This window comes from Homarus americanus, unplaced genomic scaffold (assembly GCF_018991925.1).
Source record: "Homarus americanus isolate GMGI-L3 unplaced genomic scaffold, GMGI_Hamer_2.0 scaffold11022, whole genome shotgun sequence".
NCBI classification, from domain to species: Eukaryota; Metazoa; Arthropoda; class Malacostraca; order Decapoda; family Nephropidae; genus Homarus; species Homarus americanus.
The window spans coordinates 10660153-10684493 of record NW_024737068.1 but is presented as its reverse complement, the minus strand read 5'-3'; the positions used below and the strand labels follow the sequence as shown (position 1 = coordinate 10684493).

At 40.4% G+C, this 24341-nt stretch overlaps 2 protein-coding genes across 2 annotated transcripts; both read left to right on the top strand.

Annotated features, from left to right (window-relative positions):
- The first annotated feature begins 798 nt into the window (after positions 1–798).
- Positions 799–24058, top strand: LOC121872948 (guanine nucleotide exchange factor MSS4 homolog). The gene is made up of 3 exons (XM_042376087.1): positions 799–930; positions 20816–20994; positions 21205–24058. The coding sequence occupies exons 2-3, from the start codon at positions 20824–20826 to the stop codon at positions 21379–21381; spliced, it is 348 nt and encodes a 115-aa protein (XP_042232021.1). The 5' UTR covers positions 799–930; positions 20816–20823; the 3' UTR covers positions 21382–24058.
- On the top strand, positions 860–20247 carry LOC121872947 (U11/U12 small nuclear ribonucleoprotein 35 kDa protein-like). The gene is made up of 2 exons (XM_042376086.1): positions 860–944; positions 18732–20247. Exon 2 carries the CDS (start codon positions 18877–18879, stop codon positions 19660–19662), a length of 786 nt encoding a protein of 261 aa, XP_042232020.1. The 5' UTR covers positions 860–944; positions 18732–18876; the 3' UTR covers positions 19663–20247.
- Positions 24059–24341: the final 283 nt, after the last annotated feature.

Below are 24341 nucleotides of genomic sequence, written 5' to 3'. Positions count from 1 at the left end.
GTCGCCATGCTCGCCGGCGGGAGCGAGGGCCGCCAGGCAGCGGCGGAGGAGGTGGTGTAGCTTGCTGTAGCTAGAAAAGGAGAGAGATAGGTCACCACGAGGTCAGGTCTTATATAGCGGAAGTAGGCGTGGCGTAATCGGTGACCTTCGTGATGTATGGCGGCGCTGGTTGACCTAGACCACGAGGCATACACTGGGGAATTCGCGGGGTCGGCTACTCAGGACAAACAGCGTTTGTAGGGGAGGAATCCACTACAATGGCACCGGGTGTCAGCTCATTTAAGACTAGACTTGACCAAAACACTGGAGCCAGTACTAGCCAACAGTGTGTAACAGAGGTGACAGGAATTCCAAAGCGGCAAACGAGCCAATCGTAGGCGAAGGGAATGAGAATAAAAGACGGCAATACGGAAAAAAAAAAAAAAAAAAAAAAATATATATATATATATATATATATATATATATATATATATATATATATATATATATATATATATATATATATATATATATATATATATATATATATATATATATATATATATATATATATATATATATAATGTATGTGTGTGTGTGTGTGTGTGTGTGTAAAGCACAACCTGCCAATATCAAGTAAGAAATATATTCAAGTGATTAATGAAAGTTAAAATATTCCCATTAACGAATTTGAATCAACTTTTACTTTCATTCAAATATTAAGTTGATAAGGGGCGAAGAGGACATGTAAAGTAAATATTTATACACAGGGTCGTTTTTCCGGGAGTAAACATTTACACTCAGAGTCCCTGTCAGCTGGGTCAGCTTTCCCTGTGTTGCGATTGGCTGAGGGCGAGGAAGCTAGTGATTGGTGGTTCAATAGCTCCCCTCAAGCCCATGTGCAGGAATCTGGACAATATTATGCTGTCCTATTCGTCTGTTAACTGACAAGTGCGTCCCTTGAGGTTATTACTGTGTTGTAGTTACCTTCAGTTGTTGTGGCATGCTCAGCGATGACGTCTCTGGCTTGTTGATGAAAACTGGTAATTGGTGGTGAGGTCCAGCTAGCTAGCAAGGTGCTCTACACCTCCCATAAAGCAAACCTTTTCCTTTGCCAGTGATTTTGAATACTCAGTTATTCAAGAATCTTATGGTCAACTGTGCCATGTTTTACTTTTATACAGAAGAAAGTATCGGCTTACCTTTGTATATTGCCGAATTATTTTAAGGAACTGAATTATTCTTACCTAACCATTTATTTTCTCATGACCAAAATAAACTGGGTAAGGTTATAGCTATAAGAAGAAAACACCACAGACAACTTGTGGGCAGGTTTCGAAATTGTATACAGTAACACGACCATACAGTCAACACCATTTTGGGGATGAGGTTAGGTTAGATTAGCATTAGGGTGGTTAATATAGATGAAGAGTAACAAATCGGTTTTTGCCATACCATGAATTTTATTACCAAAATAAAATTTTCTTAGTTTTTCATGGTGATTTGAAAGAATGTCACCTTTAATTTCATCGCTAATGCATCTTTATTGAGATAAAACCCCATTAACATTGGTAATGACAATTATGTCTTCCAAAGTGGACAGGGTGTTTGAAGATGAGGGAAAATGTGGGGTTAAAACACAAGAAAAACACCAATAGAACCTTTGAGAACCTAACCTAATTTTGTTTAACCTAGTTTAAAATAAATCGTAACGTATTTATCCGATGGACACATAAAGTGATTCTGTGAACCTGGTTTGACCTAGTTCCAATGCAACCAAATGGTTTTACTTCTGAATATTAGACACTTAGCCAACTCCAACCTACTCACTCTTAACATAACCTACCCAACCTAGCCAAACTTAACCAAACCTAACAACCCACCCTAACCTGACCTATTCCCCCCTTTCCCAGTTAACATTGGGATATTTGTTGTGTAGAGCAATAATTATTCATTCTAAATGTACAGTACTAATTGACTTAGTTCTTCAGTAGAATACAGTACATTAAATATTGATAGAAGAATGTCAGTTAATGAATGATTTATATGGGCTTTTACATCCATCATCATACATGTTCAAGCAGATGTTTGCATCAATATCTTCTGATTGTTTAAATACATCAATAGTAGATTTCCGCAATGTGAGCAATGAATCTTAGGGCGAACATTCAGTCATGTAGGAGTTCAGGATATCTCATTTGATATATCCGATTCAAGATATCTGTTGATATCTGTAAAGTACTAAAATTATTGAGTATTATCTAATTTGGGACACAGTATCAGTATCAAAAGTGAAAAGAAAAAAGAATACAGTAGTACCCCGCTTAACGCGGTCAATTGAACCCACAGGGTACCGCGTTAAGTGAAAACCGCGTTAAGTGAACAACAGAACATATGGGATTAATTCCAATAGAGACTGGCCCGACCCCCAAACTCCACTTTTTGACGACACACAACTATGTTGTAGTAAAAATTTTATCTTAACTTTATGATGGTATGCACACACAATTAATAATTAAGAGAAATATCAATAATATTAGGTTTTTTAACACTTGCATTAGTAGAAAAGATGGCTGGGCACACGGGGATGGGGGGTTGGTTCCGAGGCAGAGGGCAGATTATTGGCCCTCACCTGTATCACTTGTATCAATTGTATCACTATCCACCACAGAGGCTTGCAGGGCCTCTTTGTCAAACCCCTCAAAGGCCATATAAGTCCATATCCTCACTATAATTATCACTATCACTGACTTGGGCCGGCTGTGGTGGGTGGCAGGTGAAGAACTCGGTAATGTTTTGATGACTGGGCGACCTTGTGCGCATCGTGCCCGCGCCGCTTCCCGCGTATATGATGAAAAATTCCGCGTTAAGTGAAAGTTCAGCTCTGGCGAGGCACCGCGTATATGATAAAACGCGTTAAGTGAAACCGCGTTAGGCGGGGTAATACTGTACTGTTTAGACAAATACATTATACGTATACATAATCTCTTCAAAGTATGTTATGGAAATATTTTCTTCTCAGTTATGTATAGGCTCAGGTGGGTATGTATTCAGTTTCTTGGAATACAGTACTGTATTAAGAATATTTCATAGCCAATATTTCATTTAAATTTGTGTTATTGTGAGATGAAGTTTGTGAGAAATTGACTTTGAATTTCATAGTGTTTTACAGATTATGTTAATTACTATATTATCTTACAGACTTACTTTATTGAATTACAACTGTGGTGACTACAGTATTAGGGTGTGTCATACGGAGGCGAATTTTTTTTTTTTTTAGTTTGAAAAGTCGGCCCATGGCATTAATGATGTAGTTCTATGTGCAGAATCATGTGATATCTTCAGATTTGAAAAGTTTTCATTTTTGCTAGGTAAATTTTAACTTGAAATCTTATGAAAATTCAGTATTCCCACCCTTTTACCAACACCACTAAATAGCTTATTTAAAGTAAAGTAAATGTATCAGGTTAATTTATTAGGATGAAAATGATCCAGAATAGTGAAACGAATGATCTTGACACATTTATTAAATTTAATATTCCTTTAGAAAACAAAATCATCAAATACAAAAACCGGTTTTACTACTACGACCCGGTGTTGCTGCACACCATAGAGAACATGTCTTTCTTGCTTCTGTTTCTACTCATCACCTCCCTGCTGACCAACTGAGCTCGGATGTAGCCTTCCCTCCTCTCCTGGCTGTACACGTGACTGCTGGCCTCGCTCACTTGCTGTACACAACGCTCTATACTCTGGGTGTGCGAGGGACATGCATGGGGTTGTCCAGGAAAGCTCTGACTTGAACATTGGTGAGGCTGCAGGTAAGAGGGGGCTCACTGCCAGCCTGGATGTTATCCAGATCTATGAGATCAGTGAGGGTCTTGGCACCTAGATTGACTTCAGGAGTCTTCCTGACCCTGAAGGAATCGTCACCAACTGATTCGTCATGCCCAGATCCTCTCATAAGTCTCATATCCAAGATCTTTTTGACTACCACTCTTCTCTCCTCCTCATCCTTACTGCAGAGCATTGTCTGCAGAACTGCCTCAGGATGAGCATACCAGGAAGATCTCCTCACAGTCTGCTCCACAATCTGAACAACCTTCCTTGGCTGACTCCTCAGGAGCTCAAGCTGGAAGAGAACATGCCTCGGACCTTCGGAGAACGATGACTTGACCTTGGTGTTGAACCAATTTGGCAAGTAGACACTCACGATGAATTGGACAATAAGTCTCAGGTTGTGAAGCTGGTTCCCTTTCAGTTTATGATGAGCGACCCAAATTCTGCAGAACCTGAGAGCCGTTGTGAGCCACCTAGAATGTGAGACTGGACCTATCTGCAGGTAAGCAAGTCTATCAGGCATGACCCCAGTTTTGATGGCACTGCAAATCATGTAACCATAGTACTGGTCAGTACTCAGGTCGTCAATGACAGTATGTGCAAGCTCAACGAGTGGAGGGCCAACTGTGATTTTTTCAAAGCTCGGATTTATTTCTAACTCAGTGGCAGAGTCCAGCATCTTGCCAAGAGGACCAGACCATCTGTTGTTTGAAAGAGTCTTGCCATCCAGCTCCTGGATCAGATGTCTGAGTGGCAACTCGTTGGTGTGGAGGTCACAAACAATCCAGACCAGCTTCCTCCCAATCTTCCGCTCTATCCACTGTATGACCCCCCTTGCCACCCTGTGTTCGTGTTGGTGCTGTCCCCTCCAATGGCCTGCAGGGTCTGGTCTACGTTCCTCTCTCTGAGCCAGTTCACAATGTTATCTGCCACTATCTCAGCTGGTTTCCTGATGTCATCTTTCTCTGGAGTGAAATGCCACAAATACTTCCCTCCTGGTTCACTGCAGCAGGAGTAGTGTTCCTCCTTCACCATGGCAGGGAACAACTTGTCAGAATCTCCAACTTTCATGAACACTTTAGTGTCATCCCTTCTCCCATCAAAGAACAAACAATTGATTCCATTTTCTCTTATCCCCTTATCAAACTCCTCTTCTAGGTTACTGACAAGTTTCTCCTGAGCTCTCTTACTTTGTTATGATCTATCACCAGGTGAACATCATCAGGTGTTATCAAACCACCGTCAACCCAGGCAGCTGTTGCTATCTCTGCAGTTTCTCTGAGACCAGTGTGGTGTCGCATGCTGGCCAGAGCTATGCTCGGGATATCTTTCCTATTTCGAATCTTATGCCTGGAAGGTTTGGGATCATTATTTTCTGGGTTAGGGACAAAGTCACCATTCTCCTGGTCAGCACTCGGATCAGCCATGGGGAAGTCATTAAACTCTGAATCAGCTTGACTCCAATCATCGGCCTTTTTTACCTCACCCTGGGCCTTCTCAAGTCTCTTTTCCTCGGCAACTCTTCTCCTCTTCTGTCTCTCTGTGGCAGCCTCCTGTCTCTTGGACTCCGGAATATCTTGGCTAGAAATCATGAGAGCCCCTATACTGCCAGTCTTCTCTCTCTGTGCTTTGACAAATGCCAGTTCGATCACAGGAATCTTCAGTTCACGCTTGCAAATACAGGAGATGTGGGCCTCGGATTTACAGTCACGATCGCATCCAAACTCAGGACAGAGAACAATTGGGCACTTGCAAGTAATTATGTCAAATAACTGGTCCAGTTACTTGGCAAAGCTGTCCTTTACTGCAAGTTTTCCTCTCCCAAGAGAGATATCTCTTGCCTTTTCCCAACTGGCTAGCAGTCTCTCACTAATCTTCTTCTGACTTGTTATGACTGGAGGCTTGAACTGAGCGTTAGCCAGAGTGTACTGTGCCAAGACAACTTTGGTCATATCACTGGCAATGTCTTTGTTTGTGTAAGTTTTGGTTCTTTTCACTGATTTGCCTGATTAAAACACCGTATCTCAAAGCTTCTCTCAATGTAGGCAGCTCCGACTTCAGGAGCTCTCTCCCAGACCCAAGATAGTGACTGAGATGGCTGGATTTTTGGTTCCTCGTCCTGACACAGGCAGCCATCGCAAATATTATCAACTTATAAATGCATCAGAATCTGAAACAGAAAAAAATATTGTTAGTTGGGTTGTTAAAGAATGAAGTCAGAAAGCAATGTTCACTATTTAATTGTAATGCACTAAAGCAGCTGCACGTTAGATTTTCGATAAATTTCACGCAAAAATTTACCTAGCAAAAGGTTGCAAAATATTGAAACTGAAATTATTTTTTGTTTATATACACTAAAATCTACCAAAAAAGTGATGGGCCATTAGTTTTAGCTGATCTTCCCTCCTATGACACACCCTACTACAGTATAGTCTCGATTTATGCGGATTTCCTTTATGCGGTTGGTCATTTACGCGGCACCTGGCCAAACCGGCAATTATTAGTTACGCTGTACATTCCATCATTTACGCGGGAAGCGGCATGGGCAGTGTGCGTGCTAGGTCGCCCAGTCAACAAAACATTGCCAAGTTCTTCTCCCGCCACCCACCACAGCCAGCCCAAGTCAGTGATAGTGATAGTGAGGATATGGACTTTGAGGGGTTTGACAAAGAGGCCCTGCAAGTCTCTGTGGTGGATAGTGATACAGGTTATACAAGTGATACAGGTGAGGGCCAATAATCTGCCCTCTGCCTCGGAACCAACCCCCCAACCCCGTGTGCCCAGCCATCTCTTCTACTGACGTAAGTGTTAAAAAACCTAATTTTATTGATATTTCTCTTAAATATTAATTGTGTGTGCATACCATCATAAAATTAAGATGTTATTTTTACTGCAACGTACGTATTGTCGGAAAAAGGGTAGTCTGGGGGTCGGCCCAGTCTCTATTTCAATTAATCCCACATGTTCTGTTATTTCATTTACGCATTTCTCGTTTTACGAGGACCTCCACGGGTTTAATTGACCGGGTAAACCGAGACTATACTGTACTAACACCTGCTCTCGACACAAACAGGTAAATTGATCTTGAGATATTTATGGTTGGACTGCATTGTGCTTCCCTGGGTTGTGAAAGATACCCCACTACTACTTTGCTATCGCTCGGGATCGAGTATGACGATCATCCAGCTGATACAGTGATATGAGTTATTAGGGATGTCACCTTCATTGGTGAGTTTTGAGGAGACTAAAGAGGCTGATATGGGACCGGCAGAGTTGTTCACAGATGTTGCACACGTGTTGGGCTACATCGAGTGCAGGAGGGGGCGGTGGCACTTGTCTGCCTCGGTTTGCAGTCGGGCAAACTCGAAAGTATTGACACCTTCTCGTGTGGTGCTCCTCCAAGAGTTATGATGTGGAGTAATCATCTCCCAGGTGAGGGGGTCGATTTGGCACCTTTTAGGTTTGTCTTAAGACTATCCTTATACCTTCTCAATTTCCCGCTGGTGTTACGTTTACTAGTTATTAGGTGACTGTAAAGTCGCTACTTTGGCAGTCTACTGTCATCCATGCGGGTAACACGGCCAGTCCAGTATAGTTGTTCATGTATAATGGTAGCCTTAATGCTCCTACAGTTGGTGTCAGCAAGAATACTGGCATTTGTTCTCTTGTATTCCCAGCGAACTCGGATGATGGAATGTAGACTGCGTTGGTGAAAGTTTTCAAGTGCCTTGAGGTGCCTCCTGTATATGAATCATGTCTCGTGCCATATAGCAGGGTGGGAAAGACCACACTGCTCGTTATACGTGAACTTTGTAGATAGTTTCAGCTCCCTACAGCTGAAGACATGGGTTTCGGAGTCTGCCAAAGGCTTGAGATGCACATCTGATCCGATGCTGAATCTCTTCATCAATGTCCGCAGTGGTGGACAGGTGGGAGCCGAGATACCGAAAGTGGGCAAGATTAGAGAGGGTAGTACCTTAAGGTGGATGGATGGTGGAGGTGTGTGTCCGAACCAGGGGCAGGTTGAAAGAGAATCTGAGTCTTACATACATTCACCTCAAGGCCGAAGTATGCATACGCATCTGGTAGGTGTTCAGGATCTGTAGGTCGTATTCAGTGTGAGCAACAAGAATGAGGTCGTCTGCATACTGAAGTTCAGTAATGGAAGCTGCCGACACCTTTGTTCTTGCCTGGAGTTGTGTAATGTTGAAAAGACCCTTTATCCGGTACACGATGTCCACCTCGCTGGCTGCACTGGCACAAGTAAGGAAGGCAGCCATGAAAATGGAAGAGAGTTGGTGCCAGTACACTGCCTTGTTTAACCCCCGTTTAGATGGGGAAGAACTCAGACTGGGTGCCATTGTGCAGGACACTGCTGTTCATGCCATCGTCAAGTTGCCTCACAATGGCGATGAATTTTGGGGGGCAGCCAAAACGGCTGAGGGTCCACCAGAGGGCTTCCCTGTTAACCAAGTTGAAGGCCTTGGTTAGGTCGATGAAAGCCATGTACAGGTCACGACGCTGTTCTCTGCACTTTTCCTGTATCTGGCGGGCAGCAAAGATTATGTTAGTGGTGCCACGTGATGGTCTAAAGCCACATTGTGATTCTGGGAGGAAGTTTTTCGTCTCAGGATGAAGTCTGTTTAGGAGGACTCGGGCAATAATCTTGCCAGCTACGGACAGCAGCGAGATTCCGCAGTAGTTGCCACAGTCTGACTGGTCTTCCTTCTTCTTATAAATACTGACGATGGAGGCGTCTTTAAGAGCTTGGGAGATTTCCTCCTTTTCCCATATATTTTTTTGGAAAGAGTGGAGTTGGCTGGTAAGCAAAGGTCCTCCTGCTTTATACACCTTGGCTTGGATTCCATCAGGCCCTGAGGCTTAGTTATTTTTCATCTGTTTGATGGCAGTAGCTACCACATCCAGGGATGGAGGATACCTGAAGTGGGTCAGCTCTGGATGCTGAGGGACCTGCTTGGTAGTCAGGACATCCACATCAGTGTTTCGGTTGAGCAGTGAATGGTAGTGCTCTTTCCAGCACTGAAGGAGGCCTTCATCGTCAGTAATTATGGAGTTACCGTCGGATGAGCGGAGGGGGCTGCATCGCAAGTGATTGACCCATAAAATGTTTTGGTGGAATTGAAAAATTCGCACATCTTGTGCTGATCTGCAAATTTTTGTGTTTCACATGCTTTTTTTAAACCAGTCATTCTTTAGATTGCGAAGTTCCCGCTGGGCCACAGCTTTCTTCTTGCGGAAGGTATCAGCTTTGGTCCATGATTGGGGGTTGTTCTACCAATCAGTAAAAGCAGCATGTTTATCATCGATGAGTACATTGATTGCATGGTCATTTTCATTAAACCAGTCCTGGTGTATTTTTTCGATCTGGCCGAAGTCTCGTTGCAGGTTTTTGTCATGACAGTGTTGAGAATATCCTATTCGGCACTGGGATTTGGGTTGTTCGTTGTTGGGTTGTTTATCAGCCCACGTTCGAGCTGCTCTCTGAAAGCATGTGCTATCGCTGGATCCTCCAGACGCTTAGTGTTGAAACCTCTTCTAGAGGCTTGCTGCCGTCACCGTTTTGGGGTGACGTGAAGTGAGAGCTTGGCTCTGACGAGCCGATGATCAGTGTCACAGTGGTTTGAGCCACGCATAGCAAGGGTGATGAGGACATTTATGCGATCTCTTTCTCTGACACTGGTGTAGTCAATGAGATGCCAGTGTTTGGATCGTGGGTGTTGCCACGAACCCTTGAGCTTGTCGGCCTGCCTATTCAAGGTATTGGTGAAAGTGAGGTTGTGTGCAGCACACATTGCTGAGGAGTAGGAGGCCATTGGGATTACACTTGCCTAGTCCATTTCTCCCTATGGTTCCCTGCCAAATGTCAGCATCTCTGCCAACTCTGGCATTGAAGTCACCAAGGAGCACAACCTTATCTTCTCTGGGGATAGAGGCTAGCACCCTGTCAAGGTTGGCATAAAAGACCTCCTTGATGTCATCCTCTGCATCTAGTGTTGGGGCGTATGTTTTGATGAAAAAGGCATGACGTAAGTGATTCAGTGGGACTGAGCGTCATGAGGCACTTGTTGATCCCAGTCGGCATTTCAGTTAGCCTGTGTAATAAAGCGCAGACTTGAGGGTAACTTGTCATATTTTTAATAAATTTGTTTGTGATTATTTGTGAGAGGATTTTACCATTATTATTTATTTGTATGTGTCTTGTGTGTGTGTGTGTGTGTGTGTGTGTGTGTGTGTGTGTGTGTGTGTGTGTGTGTGTGTGTGTGTGTCTACAGACACACACACACACACACACACACACACATACAATACAGGTAAAAGAAATTACTGTCTCTAGAACGAATGGCTCCCTGTCCCAGCCACGAAAATGCCGGCAACTTTAAAATTACCCACAGACATTCTTGGGTACATCCAGGGTGTCATCCGCAAATAATAGAGGACCGCGAGATAAAAGTCCGCGAACTTGGAGGGGGGCTCCTGTACTTTTACTTTAATGCAGTATTATGCTCAGGCATTTTTGTACAGTTGTACCCCGCTTAACGCGGTCAATTGAACCCACAGGGTACCGCGTTAAGTGAACAACAGAACATATGGGATTAATTCCAATAGAGACTGGCCCGACCCCCAAACTCCACTTTTTGACGACACACAACTATGTTGTAGTAAAAATATTATCTTAACTTTATGATGGTATACACACACAATTAATAATTAAGAGAAATATCAATAATATTAGGTTTTTTAACACTTACATTAGTAGAAAAGATGGCTGGGCACACGGGGATGGGGGGTTGGTTCCGAGGCAGAGGGCAGATTATTGGCCCTCACCTGTATCACTTGTATCAATTGTATCACTATCCACCACAGAGGCTTGCAGGGCCTCTTTGTCAAACCCCTCAAAGTCCATATAAGTCCATATCCTCACCATAATTATCACTATCACTGACTTGGGCTGGCTGTGGTGGGTGGCGGGTGAAGAACTCGGTAATGTTTTGATGACTGGGCAACCTTGTGTGCATCGTGCCCGCGCCGCTTCCCACGTATATGAGTAGATGAACCGCGTTAAGTGAAAGTTCGGTTCTGGCGAGGCACCACGTATATGAGAAATCGCGTTCAGTGAAACTGCGTGAAGCGGGGTACAACTGTATAGTTAAAAGTAATTACTATTGACCTCAGAATATCTCCTTATATCAAGTGCACATGGCCTTGAAATGCCCATGATATTGGTCATATTTCAACAAATTTTTTTTTGGGGGGAATGGTCACTGTATAACCCACACACACACAAAAAAACATTTGGGTGGGCTCGCTGTGCTAGCTATGTTCACTCACCAACAACTTCTTGTCCCCGATATTCCTAGATCCGCCTCTGAAATGTGGCCTTTGTTTGACTCCTTACAACATTAAAACAATTATAAAAAGTTAGATAATAAGTGACTGGTTTATTGTACTGTATAAAAATTTTATTTTAAGGGCTATCTACATTCTTTAGTACAAATACAAGAAGTCCTGTGTGAATGTTGTGGTTATGTTCTTGTAAACTGTGGTGTTATGTGAAACAACATGAAGCGAATCAAATTTTCCCAAAAGAACTTAAGAAATAGGTAGGTTATGTTCCCAGCCTCCCTTTACCCCTATAACATGCATCACAGAAGACAATGTAAACAGATTGTAAATACAAATGCAATACAGTACATACCTCTATAGTCTGCGCTATAAATGCATATAAATATAAACTACCTAACTTGTGTAGTATTATAAGAATTAAAAGAACTGAAGATGTAGGGTAAATAATTTTTGGGGTGGTGAAAGGTTTTACAAGGAGCTTGGATGAAAGTACTGTTCCTGGAGGTGTTTCAGAGGTGTGTACAGTGAATGATACATAGCAATGTGGAGACTTACAGTAACCGCAGAATGTAAGTATGGTAATGCCCGAATATGAATAATTGTTTATTGTACTGTATTTACATCAGAATTTTGGACTTTTTGTTCAAGCTCTGAATGCGACGTCAGCAAATGCTACCTAGGTATGTTAATTCCTAGCCAATTCGGCAGGCCAACATACAGGCAATTAAAACATCAAATAATTACTTAATAAGTAATATTAGGAGGACACGTCACTACCTGGCATTTAATTGCAATTCTCAAAACCCCCTCCTTCACCCCCCACTATACGCATCACGACCCTCATCTCTTGCCTGGTGCTTCAGCTATAATACACACAAAGGGAAGCTCCGCGAATTTGTGTTCTAATTGCTGAAACACTCACCTCCACAAGGGTATTATATACAGTATTTGAACTTAATAGCACAGTGATGAAATAGAGTGACTTTTATTTTGTTATGTCTCTCATTTATTGTATTTGGGACATTTTCTTATACGACTTTTGGTCAGCATGGCGACCAAAACACATTTTCTTTGTGAGTCATTTAGATCGTTGTGACTATCCCTTGCCTTTAAGTCACTCAGTGAATGTCGCTGCGCCCTCCCAGGCTCGTCTTCACTAAAAGAGAATATGTGAATATATCCATTTATATATACATATATATGTACAGTATATTGTTTACGATCTCTTTGTCCCAATTATTCACATGCTAATGTGAATACCATGACTATCTCTCTCCCTACTCTTATGTTCGTTCACAAAAACCTTTGGGCTTCCGCCCTTGGGTTTCTATTTGTTTTCAGCAAAAAGGCCAGAGTTGAGTTTGTCTCTTCATAACTTTATTTTTTGATGTCCTCAGTAGCGGGTTCAGCCTTTCCAGGCGAACTTTAGCGAGGCTGCTGGACTTAGCGTTCCTTCCGGAATGTTGACCTTCCGGTCTTCCTAGCAATCTAGAGTTATGTTGAAATGGACTTTACACCTTCTATGGGTTATATGAGACCAATTCAGGGTGGAATTCTCAACCCAATAAATATTGCTAGAGTAACAGTGAACGTTGCTGCCAATAGAGCGCTATGTTAGCGGCTCAGCACTGTCAACTCTGCCGGGTGATAGTGCACACGTAGGAATTTTCCCTTAAAGTGTTTACTTGGGGGATAATGTCTGTGCCTCTGATTGGCAACAAATAATGATCTTGATGATCCCTATCAATAAATGTTCTGAATTAAATTATTTTATAAAAACAAATTTAAATAAATAAGTTTCATTGAGCTAAGGGATACTTGATATAAGAGTTGGGAGACAGATACGAAATAGTGAGTTATTGTTTATATTTGTCATATGAGTGACTTGTATAAGAATAAGAGATACTAATGCATTAACTTACGAATAATATAACAATTATGAGTCATATTGATTAAGTTTGGGAGAAAATGCTTTCTCCCTTATTAATTATTATTATTTTGTGTTATAATGATATAATGTGACTCATGGTATCCTCCTAGTTCAGATGAGTGATGTGCAACTGGAGGATGAAGGTCAGGAGTCCGGGCCTATGGATAATGGAGGAGACTATGGAACTGTCCCTGAGGAGATACTATTGAGTGCTGAGCTACAAGGACTAGAAAGTTCAGCTCAGGCACTACATTCAAGGAATTGTCTGTCAGTAGAGAATTTGAATTCAGTAGTAGTAGTTTCACCCAAGACCCAAGGGGGCCGTACTACATGTAATTATAAAAAATGTAGAGTGACTTTGATTACTAAGATAGATCCTCATGTAGCTTGCATAATTCATGGCAGCTGTGTCTCAAATAACCTATTTTCACCAATGGATTGTGCTGTTTGTTATGATCAAATTTTTCAATTTCATCAAGCTACAGGTGATAAGAAAGATTTATTGCAATTACAAATTAAAAATAGGTGGAATAAGGCCTTGAAGAGTAAATTTTTGAATGTACAACAATGGAAAGATCCCAAGTTGGCAGAAAGTTTAGGTTTATTGGTGTTAAGTAAAAGACTTAATCCCCACGTAGAGAAGACTGCTTCTGCTAAGAAAAATAAGTTATTGGACCCTCCAGACAATGGGGCAGTAGGAAGTCTACAAAAACCTCTATCTACTCAATCTGATTTCAGTGGATTCCAGGATCAGGACGATGAGCCTGGTTCTAATCATAGTAACCAGTCTCTTGAGCAGGAAGAACCTGTTGAGACTGACTTCATCCTACCCACATCTTGGCAACCACTTCCACCTGGGGCAAAAGTGTTGGTTACTGCGAGTGGAAACAGGCTGCTGTCGACTGACACGCAGCTGCTGGATAATATAGAGTGTAAGGTTGATTCAAACAGGCCATGGATAACATTAGTAAGAGCAAAGTCTTCTTTGTTCACTAATCCATCTGAATCTGTGGATTCCTTATTCAAGATATTTTATGAAAATGTCAGCTTCCTGATATCTCAGCAACTACAAAGAGAGAGGAAGGACAAGCAACTTTGGGTCATCATTCTTTGTTTTTGGAGGGTGATACTACACTTTCTTGGCCTGATATTTGCCCAAAGGTGATCTCTGAAATAGACGAAGTCTGGGCTAATTTATTGAAAGACTTAACATTCATTCCCGCAGACAGGAATGCTCACAAGTTTAGTGTTTTGAAGTTCCAATTTAATGAACTTTCCCAATATTTGTCGGCTTCAAACTATGTTGATATAAGTTATGAAAATAAAATTGAAACCAGTTGCCCCTGCACTGCTGCTTGAAGAATTTAAAATAAGGAAATTGGCAGCAGATGTTTGTTCTGCAATTATGATGTGTCAGTTATTAACTAAGTTTGTGCTGGACTATGAAGAAAATTCAGAAGTGGACAAATGTTTTGCTGCTGCTCTACAAGGAATCCCATATCCCCTGTACAACTCATTTTTAGATCATTTGTTGAAAGCCCTAAGACTGAAAGTCCAGCTAAGGAAACAAGCAACAAATAATGCTTCAAGTGGTAGCGCTTATTTGTTGATACGTTCTTCTCCTCTTTCTCCTGCTTTGTTTGGTGAGCAATCATTGATTAATTATAGATCATCTTTGGAGAATACTATTAATATTTATGTCCCCAGGAGTCCTCAGACCTTTCAGAAACCTAGGAGAGGAAGGTTTTACAGGGAAACAGGACCAGCTGCCCGGGTCATTTATCAACCTAGGGGAAATTTTAGAGGAGGAAATAATCAAAGACGTAATAGAGGTGGCCGTTTGTTCAGAAAGGGAAGGAGACCTTATTCCACCACCTCAGCCAGACAGCTGGGTTGTCTAGGGGGTTGAGAGAACAGATGGACTTCTTCCATATGGGCTTACAAGACAATCAAAGGGGGTCTCACATGGACTTGGTTGAGGCGCCCTCCCCTAGCATTCACAAAGAAGGGTCAAAAACCAATCCCATTATTTACAAAATTTTTAAGTCAACTACTAAACAGAGGTGTCATAGAACTGTTGCAGTCAGAGAAATGTTTCATGTCTTGCCTATTCCCAGTCCCCAAGAAAGGCAGCGACAAATTAAGGTGGATTTTGGATCTTTCAATCCTAAACAAATTTATTCCCAAAAGAAGTTCCACGATGCTCACTTACGACCATCTGAGGCATCTACTTCCGCCCAATGCTTGGATCTCAAAAATGGATCTCGAAGATGCCTATTATCACGTTCCTGTTGCTCCCAGGTACAGAAAATTTCTGGTGTTCAAATTAGGGGAATTAAGTTATCAATTCACAGTGATGCCATTCGGTCTGACAATTGCACCAAAAGTCTTTACAAAACTGGCAAATATTCCCAGAAAGATCCTTGCGAAGGAGGGCATAAGAACCTTTGCTTATCTAGACGATTGGCTGATAATGGGAAACTCTTTTGAAGATTGTCAAAGGGCGACCCAACGTACACTGGTAATATTTCAAAACCTTGGTTTAAAGATAAACCAGGTCAAATCAAATTTAATACCATATCAAAAGTTGGATTGATTAGGTCTCCACTGGGATACAAATCAGCAGTCAGTCAGTCTACAAGGAACAAAAGTAACAGATTTGATAAACAAAGTAGAAGCCTTTTGTGTAAAGCACAAGGTTTCTTGGCACGATTGGGAAAAATTTCTGGGTCTGTTGAATTTTGCCACAATAGTGGTTTCATTGGGAAAGTTAAGGAAAAAGCAACTATCTCATCTGGGCTCGAAGTTGCTTCGCAGAAACAGAAACGTTGCTTCTTCTCTCCCTATTCAGATAAAGAATCATCTGTTATGGTGGACAAACTGGGACAATCTGATCGGTCACTCTCCCTGGGTTCCACCTCAAACAGGTTTGGTCGTTTGTACGGATGCGTCCAAAATAGGATGGGGATAACATTCTTCAAAAGGGGAATTCAATCAAGGGAAGTGGAGCAACTTCCTTTGAGACAAACACATAAATATAAAAGAATTAGCAGTGGTCCTATTCTTTTTGTTGGCAAACCCAAATTTACAAAATATGACGATCCTGTTTGCCATGGACAACAAAACGGCAGTGTTTTGTCTCAATCATCAAGGGTCAACAAGGTCTTGGCCCCTTCTACAACTATCAGAAAATTTTTCAGTATTTGTGCAACACAAACACTTTACCTCAAAGCAACTTATATACCGGGAGTGCAAAACAATTGGGCAGATGCGCTGTCCCGTCTCTGGCCAGTATCGACAGAAACAGAATGGTCCCTAAAGGTATCGGAGTTCAAGAGTCTAGTGAAGAAGTTTGGAACTCCACACATAGATCTGTTTGCCTACCTAACAAATCACAAGATGCCAATTTATGCATCTCTGGAAAGGTCAAATCTTTTAGGAAATGCCCTTCTCTTAGATTGGAACCTTTGGAATTCAATCTATCTATTCCCACCTGTGAAAATATTGCCCAAAGTGGTTCACAAACTCAGATCCTTCCAAAGCAAAGTCCTCTTAATTGCACCATATTGGATCCTACAACCTTGGTGCCTAGATCTACTGGACTGGTGCCCGAATCCTCTACAATTGCAACAAGGATGTCTATACCAGGTACTACATTCTCAGTTCGAGATATCCTTGGCACTTCACGCTTGGAGTTTCTCAAAAAAATTTTAAATAGGTTGTTGGGTAATTCCAATATAGCTAACCAAGTATTAGCAGGTCATAGACCCCAAACTTCTATTCAATATGAGAAAGCTTGGAATCTTTTTCAGCAATTTATCAAGTTAACAACTCCAGATTCAGTATCGGAAACAGTTGTGTTAGAATTTTTAGAATTTCTGTTCAGAGTTAAAGGCCTTCAAGGATCGACAATTGCATCTTATAAATCAGCGTTGGTTGACCCTCTGGCTTGGGATTTTAATATTACTTTGAACCCAAGGATTTATCAAATGCTAAGATCGTCCATTTTCATTGAGAGACCTCCTTGACCCAAGAGAATCCCGCCTTGGTCTCTGGAAAAAGTTACTTGTCTTTTTATGGGGCCTAATTACAATATAAATCTGAACAGGGATAAATTACTCCAGAAGGCAGCTTTCCTTCTAGCAATAGCAACGGATATGAGAATCGGTGAACTGATTTCAATTTCCAATAATCCATCATTATTGGTATTTTCTGACGAGGATGTTATCCTTTTTCCTACGGAGATCCTTAGAAAAAATGAAAGGGAAGATATCCAAGCTCAGCCTATTAGGATAAAACGTCTAATGGATGAAACGAGGGTTCCTCACATATTGTGTCCAGTTAAAAATCTTCAGGAATGGTTAACCAGATTCCCTAATCGAGACCCTTGTGTTTTCTCATCAAGGGATGGTATGAAATTATCTCCTAGTTAATTGACAAAATCCTTATCTCAATTAGTGAATCAAGCAGACCCTGGCAAGAAATTTTTGGCACATGACATTAGGAAATATGCAGGGTCTGTGGCCTTTCTGTGGCATATGAGTCTCAGTCAGATCAAGGAAATGGGCTTTCGGAGATCTTCAAAAACTTTCAAAGACAGCTATCTTTATCTATCTCTAAGAGATGCTTCAAATGTGGTGGTGCTGGGTTCCCCTCCCCCATCTAGTCAATCTCCACTACCAGGACCTTCTTCCTCATCAGAATAAAGTGAGTATCCGTTTTGAGTAAATTAACATTTTACCTTCCGGTTAATGTTACTAATTTTGGAAATGTTCAAAACGGTTTATAATATAATCGGGACCTCAGTCAGCGGAGCCTTGTATGCAAAGTTACCTCCCTCTCCACCTCCTGCTTGGGTATTCTTGCTGATGTCGCATTCAGAGCTTGAACAAAAAGCCGTTTTTTTCTATAAAAAAACAGCTTTTGTGATATAGCTCGAATACGACATCCATAACCCACCTCTCGAGAGTTGACTTTTAATTACTGCTCTCTCTGAGGCAAGAGATGAGGGTCGTGATGCGTATAGTGGGGAGTGAAGGAGGGGGTTTTGAGAATTGCAATTAAATGCCAGGTAGCGATGTGTCCTCCTAATATTACTTATTAAGTAATTATTAGATGTTTTAATTGCCTGTATGTTGGCCTGGCGAATTGGCTAGGAATTAACATACCTAGGTAGCATTTGCAGACATCGCATTTGAGCTATATCACAAAAACTGGTTTTAGAAAAAACGGCTTTTTCCAAGTTTTGGAATTTGAGGTCCAGGCCAGATGTCAATTGAATTTTAGATTTCTTCAAACTTTAGAGTTGTGGATTTCAGAGTTTGAGCTGTACAAGTACGAAGGTACGTGAGGTGTAATGATAAATGGAAATAAAATTTATTTTTTAATGTTTGCTTTGATTTTATGTTGATCATCATTATCAATCATTTTCTTCAACAATCTATCATTATCAATAATCTTCAGTAAATAATTATCAATAATCTTCAATAAATAAATATCAATAATCTTCAATAAATAATTATTATCAATAATTAATCTTCAATAAATAATTATTATCACTCATAATCAATCATGATCATTATAATCATCACCCTAAATATTATGTTCACTATTACAGGGGCTGATGCCATAAAGGACGAAGAGAACAGCTAAAGTTTTGAGATTTAATGGACTCTGGACTCGAGTGTTGATCTGATGGAAAATAAAAGTAATGGATCTTGAGGAATATTGATCATTAAACATACATATTCACAGAGTTATTTATGCAAGTTTATAACATTATAGGAGTTGACATGATGAGTGAATGGTCCCCTATTGCTCGTGTCTACAACCCACTAGCAGCTGGTAGTATAGATGGTACAGACACTGAGCCACACGATCGGGCAGTATGGCGGGCTATGAATGCTCACTATGTACCTCCTGACATTGAGTCTAAACCAGAACACACGCTATTTATAGGTCGTTTGCCTCATAATATCGAGGAAGAATATTTGCATGAAAAATTTTCCAGGTTTGGTGCACTTGAGTGTGTTCGTCTAGTGCGAGACATTGTCACTGGTCAGAGTAAAGGATATGGTTTTATTGAATTTCGGCGTGAACGTGATGCAGTCCGCGCCGTCAGAGAATATAGTGGCCTTGAAATTGGAGGCCGACCAATAATAGTTGACTGGGAAGCTGGACACAGGATGAAGGGCTGGGTCCCAAGGAGACTAGGAGGAGGTTGGGGTGGTCGAAAAGAAGCTGGACAACTTAGATTTGGCTGTCGTGACCGTCAATGGATGAAACCCATCATCCTGCATCCTCAGCAGCATTCGGGAAGCACAGCGACCGGAGAAGGGTATCGAAACATTGGCTCCTCGGGCAGGCAAAGACACGGGGACAGTACTGTGACATCTGACAACAGGGAAAGGAGACGTAATCACTCTAAACAATGTGATGATGGAAACCAAGGGAGAAGCAGGCATTATGCTCATAAAAGAGACAGAAGTGCTGAGAGAAGCAGTAATGACTCTAAGCAGAGAGATTACCATAGAGGAAAACACTTTTAACTCTAAACCAATGGGTAACAATTTCCTATTCCTACCCCCTTATACAGTACTGTATACCTAAAAATGGAATGCTGTTGAAGGGTTAAATGGTGATTAACAAGTGCAAGAAAAGTGGCTCAAGAGACATTTAGCCAGACTCACAAAGTACCTAGAGCTGTTGTAAGAATCTGTGATATTTCCAGCAGGTTTTTAATTTCTTCAGAATGTATGAATTAATATTGCCTCAAATATTACCCCTAATGCATTAACAACTTGCACCTGATGTCTTGGCTGCAAGCCTGTTCAGGTTTATTTAAATGGTGTGTACACATTACCAATTCTCACCACCACATTCATATCTTGAACTAAATTTCTAAAAGTGAGAAAATGGGGGTTACCAAAATCCATGTTTTGTCAATAAATTAATGTTTAAATGTGAATTTTTATTTAATTGCAAGTCTCGATATAGTTTAAAGTAATACAGTAATAGTAGATGGAGACTTTAATTTTAAATTCTGTTTTCTTCATCATGACAATAAAAACACACACGTCCATGTAAATGATAACACTGAACCGATATTTAAATAAAGTGTGCCAATTACAGTACATAAATGTCTTATTATCATGGCTGTGGTTTTATTACCTGCATGTTTGATAGGCATCATTGTTCCAAAGTGAATGTTTGCATTGATATATTGAAATAGGATTCAGTTAATTTCCTAGTGGTTTGCCTCATTATAGTATAGAGAACTCATACTAGTAACCAGTAGTACATATATACAGGGCTGGCACTGACTCTTTCCCATTAATGTGTCAGGTGTGGTGTGCAGTGCTACGTGTTAGGGCCGGTTGCCTGTTTAGTAAAGCCCAGCCTCTGGTTTGCCTCACCACCATTGTCATCTTAAGAGTTCACTTACCTGGATGTAGATCACAAAAACTTCATTGCAGTAACAAAACTAGTACTGTACAGGTATTGTATTTAATCTCTGCAGGTACTGTTTATAATTTTAGCAAGCTATTTTCTTTTTACCACAGTGGTTTAATTGATGAAAAGGACCAAAGGCAGTATATATATGGTTTACCTCTTAAGGAGAATTGGATTAAGGTAGTAGGTACTAATGATACAGCATAAAGGATCGTACTTAAGTATACACACCAGTATTTTGCTTTCCAGTTTGCAGTATGGCAGATGTCAGTAGTTTAGTGAGCGAGGGCCAGAACAGCCTTATGGTGAAGTGTGTGCACTGTGATTCTCGAGTCCTCTCTCCCCAGTCGGCAACCTTCCTCAGCAGTTCTCACCCACTACCTAAGCCCACACAACCAAAGGGCCAAGCCTCTACCAACACAGAAGATGTGAGAGCCTTGTAAAATTATGCAAATTGTAATATGAAAAAATAATTTGCTCTTATTCACATATTAAAAGCCCAGTATGCAGCACGCAGTATTAAATTCCACCTCATATGAAGAGTACAGTATATCTATTCTTTGAAATTTGCTACATCTTCTAAAATTATTTTTGGTGGAGTACCTTTCAGTGATGTTCGTATCTGTATCTCCCTGTAGCTCAGCGAGTGGTGGGTGGTTGATGACATGTTCACATTTGACAACATAGGATTTTCTCACTCAGTCGGCACCACAAAATACCTGGTCTGTGCGGACTGTGAACGGGGACCTGTGGGCTGGCATGACAACACCACCAGGAAAAGCTATGTAGCACTGGCAAGAGTGAAGCACGCATAGCTGGTCTACTTTCCTCACAACGATTTTTTTCTAAGGAAACTAATTCTAAATTTAGATTCACAGAAAACAAAAAATCCATAAGGAAAACCATTCATCTCTAATGCTGCTGAAATTCTCAAAATAAATCATCATATACTGTATTGAACCAGTTAACAATGCTGTTATCGGTACATCCAGTTAGTGAAAAGTATGTACAACTCCATTTATTATTCCACAACTGTTAGAAGACAATCATCATGTGGAAGTGAAGGTGGCAGAGACGGCCCCCTGAAGGTCACACTGACATGTTGGCTGGTGTCCTGGGTACTGCAGCACCTTACTGGGGTGTTCACTTGTAAGGTGTATTAATAACTCTGACATATAGAGTGTGTGTGTGTGTGTACAGTCTCTAAAATAATTATCTATACAAAATTGTGTTGAGAAAATATAACAAAATAGACAAAGAATTTTGACAATCCAACTGAGACAACAAGAGTCACCGTGTTAATTCTGAAATTCAATGACCCCGAAGTATAGAATTTTTTTGAGTGACTGTATACATGTGTGTGTGTATGTGTTGTAATAGTGTGTGTATGTATGTATGTAGGTGAGTGGGTGTGTGTATGTGTTGGCCAAGGATTTGCTGATTGTTACATATCATGACATCTGCTAAGCTGTTGTTGGGTTGGGTCAATACTCTATGCACTGGTATTTGCTTTCTAGCTCAGTTTTTATTATAACTTCAAAGGGATTTAAAAGGAAAATTGTGCTTTAGGTTAATACACATTCCACCTGTAATTTGCTCATCTTATACTGAGAAGGAACGCTTGAATTACTTTGGTTGTGATTTGAACCTACACGAATAGTAATTATGATGAGTCAGGATGAGTTTTCAGTAGGAAGTCTTTCAATTGAAGAATTGGTATATGAATGATATACTGTACTATAGACTACCTTTGTGAACATCAAAAGTAAGGTGTATTTGCTGACTGTAGAAGACTGACATGTCTCTCAGAATATTTTGTACAACATTAATAGAAATGTGCAATTGTTGTTGAGGGAGTTCATTTGGAAATTATCTAAAATAATGAGTGGTTGGGCTGTGGACAAAAACCTGTCCTACAGTTGTCGTCTGGGTGAGTTTTGCCTCTTGAGTAAAAAATAAGTGCCTGATATACAAAGATATAGTCAATACTGTGTAGAGCTTCTTGCTTTGTGTATTTCGTGTTAAGTGACAAAAAGTGGTAGTTATTGTACATTTCTCTGGTTCTACATTGTCCATGTGATTCCTTGATCTTAACTCACTCAGTGTTGCTGAATGGGAAAGTGTCCCTGGCAAATGCTCAAATAGCAGTGGCTACAACAGAGACTTATATTTTAAAAACTATCTGAACTTTTAAGGAACAATTGACACAATATAACTCATAAAGATATTTTACATTATCACAAGACCTTGGATGTGGTAAGTCATATACAGTATGTCCAGTATACATAAATAATGGTGCATTTATACTGTAGAGTGGTACAGTATTTATCTCCTTAAACTTTTGTAAGCAAACCAACAAACTTTACATTTAATGGTTGGTAAATGTCAGTACAGTACTTGCCACTTAACCTTATTGTACCTGGATGTAGTCTTTGTGTTCACATGCCATATTATGTTCCACTACAGTCAAGTTCCTTCACTCTCACACCCAACTTTTCTTAACTGTGTCCTGACTATTGCCTGCCATCATTTGTATCCCAGAATGCAACTCCCTTGTGCGATGGGTCCCACATTAACTCTACCATCAAATAAAGCTTCAAGTTGAATGGAACTAAGGTACATATCTTAACATTTAGGCAAAGCATTATAATACAAGACTTATTTTAGACAAGTTTAGTTATACATATGAAAATAACACAGCTATGGAAACATGTCTGGACAGCAGCTACCTGATCTGTTAGTATACTAAATATTCATATGGAATCTACAATAGACCAAATTTTTAGTAATTTTTGGGAGTACAATACAGTAAGTGATTCCTTAACATGTGTTTTTTTCAAACTCTGTTATGAGAGAGAAGTGCTGTACAGAACATATAAAAAAATGAGTTATATGTGGACAACAACAATATATGAGCCCCTACTTAGGCACAAATCCACACCCAGGTAAAACAGGGCTAACTTGGCTGCTTTAAATTTATTTATGGAATTGAAGTATAATTACTCAAGAGATTTCGTCTTCAAACTATGAAACTGATCATTGTATTTCAAATTTTTTTAAGTTCATGCCACTAAAATAATGCTATATAAATGATTAATACTAAATTTAATTTCTTTCCTTTGGCTGCATTTGTATCATATTGTAAAGGGTAAATGTGTAAATTGCTGGTGGTGTGTGGAAAGGCCTTAACAGTTTACTGCACATTATAACTCTTAGGAAGTAGGAACATTAAGTCACTGATACATGAGGTACAGGAGGTAACTGGTAGATTAAATGACATGGAGTTACTGTAGTACTGCACAGTAGATTGACATACATACTGTAAACCTATCCAAAAAGGTGTCACAATCCCAGGGTGCAATGGAAATCGGAATGAAAAAGTACGTAAAGACAAAGATGTACCTGTTGGGTAGGATTCTTTAACGTGCAATATTTTGTGATTTTGACTACTGAAATAATATTAAGCCTAACAATATTTGCATTAAAATCAATGATTTGGGTATTCTTTTGACCTTTAATGATGAATGAGTAGGGTTGTATTTGTGGCATACAGTAGGGAAGGATAGTCTGACTAGTACAGGTTGACAACCCTTTATCCGAAAACCGAAAGTTTTTTTTATGGGGGGCTACAGGGATTAGGCATAGATCACTGACCCACATCGGGGCCTGGGGGAATGTAATAGTAATAATAATTATAATAATTATTCATAGTAAATAAAATTTTTCCCCAAAAAAATAATAATGATAATAATAAAATTAATAATAATAAAATAAC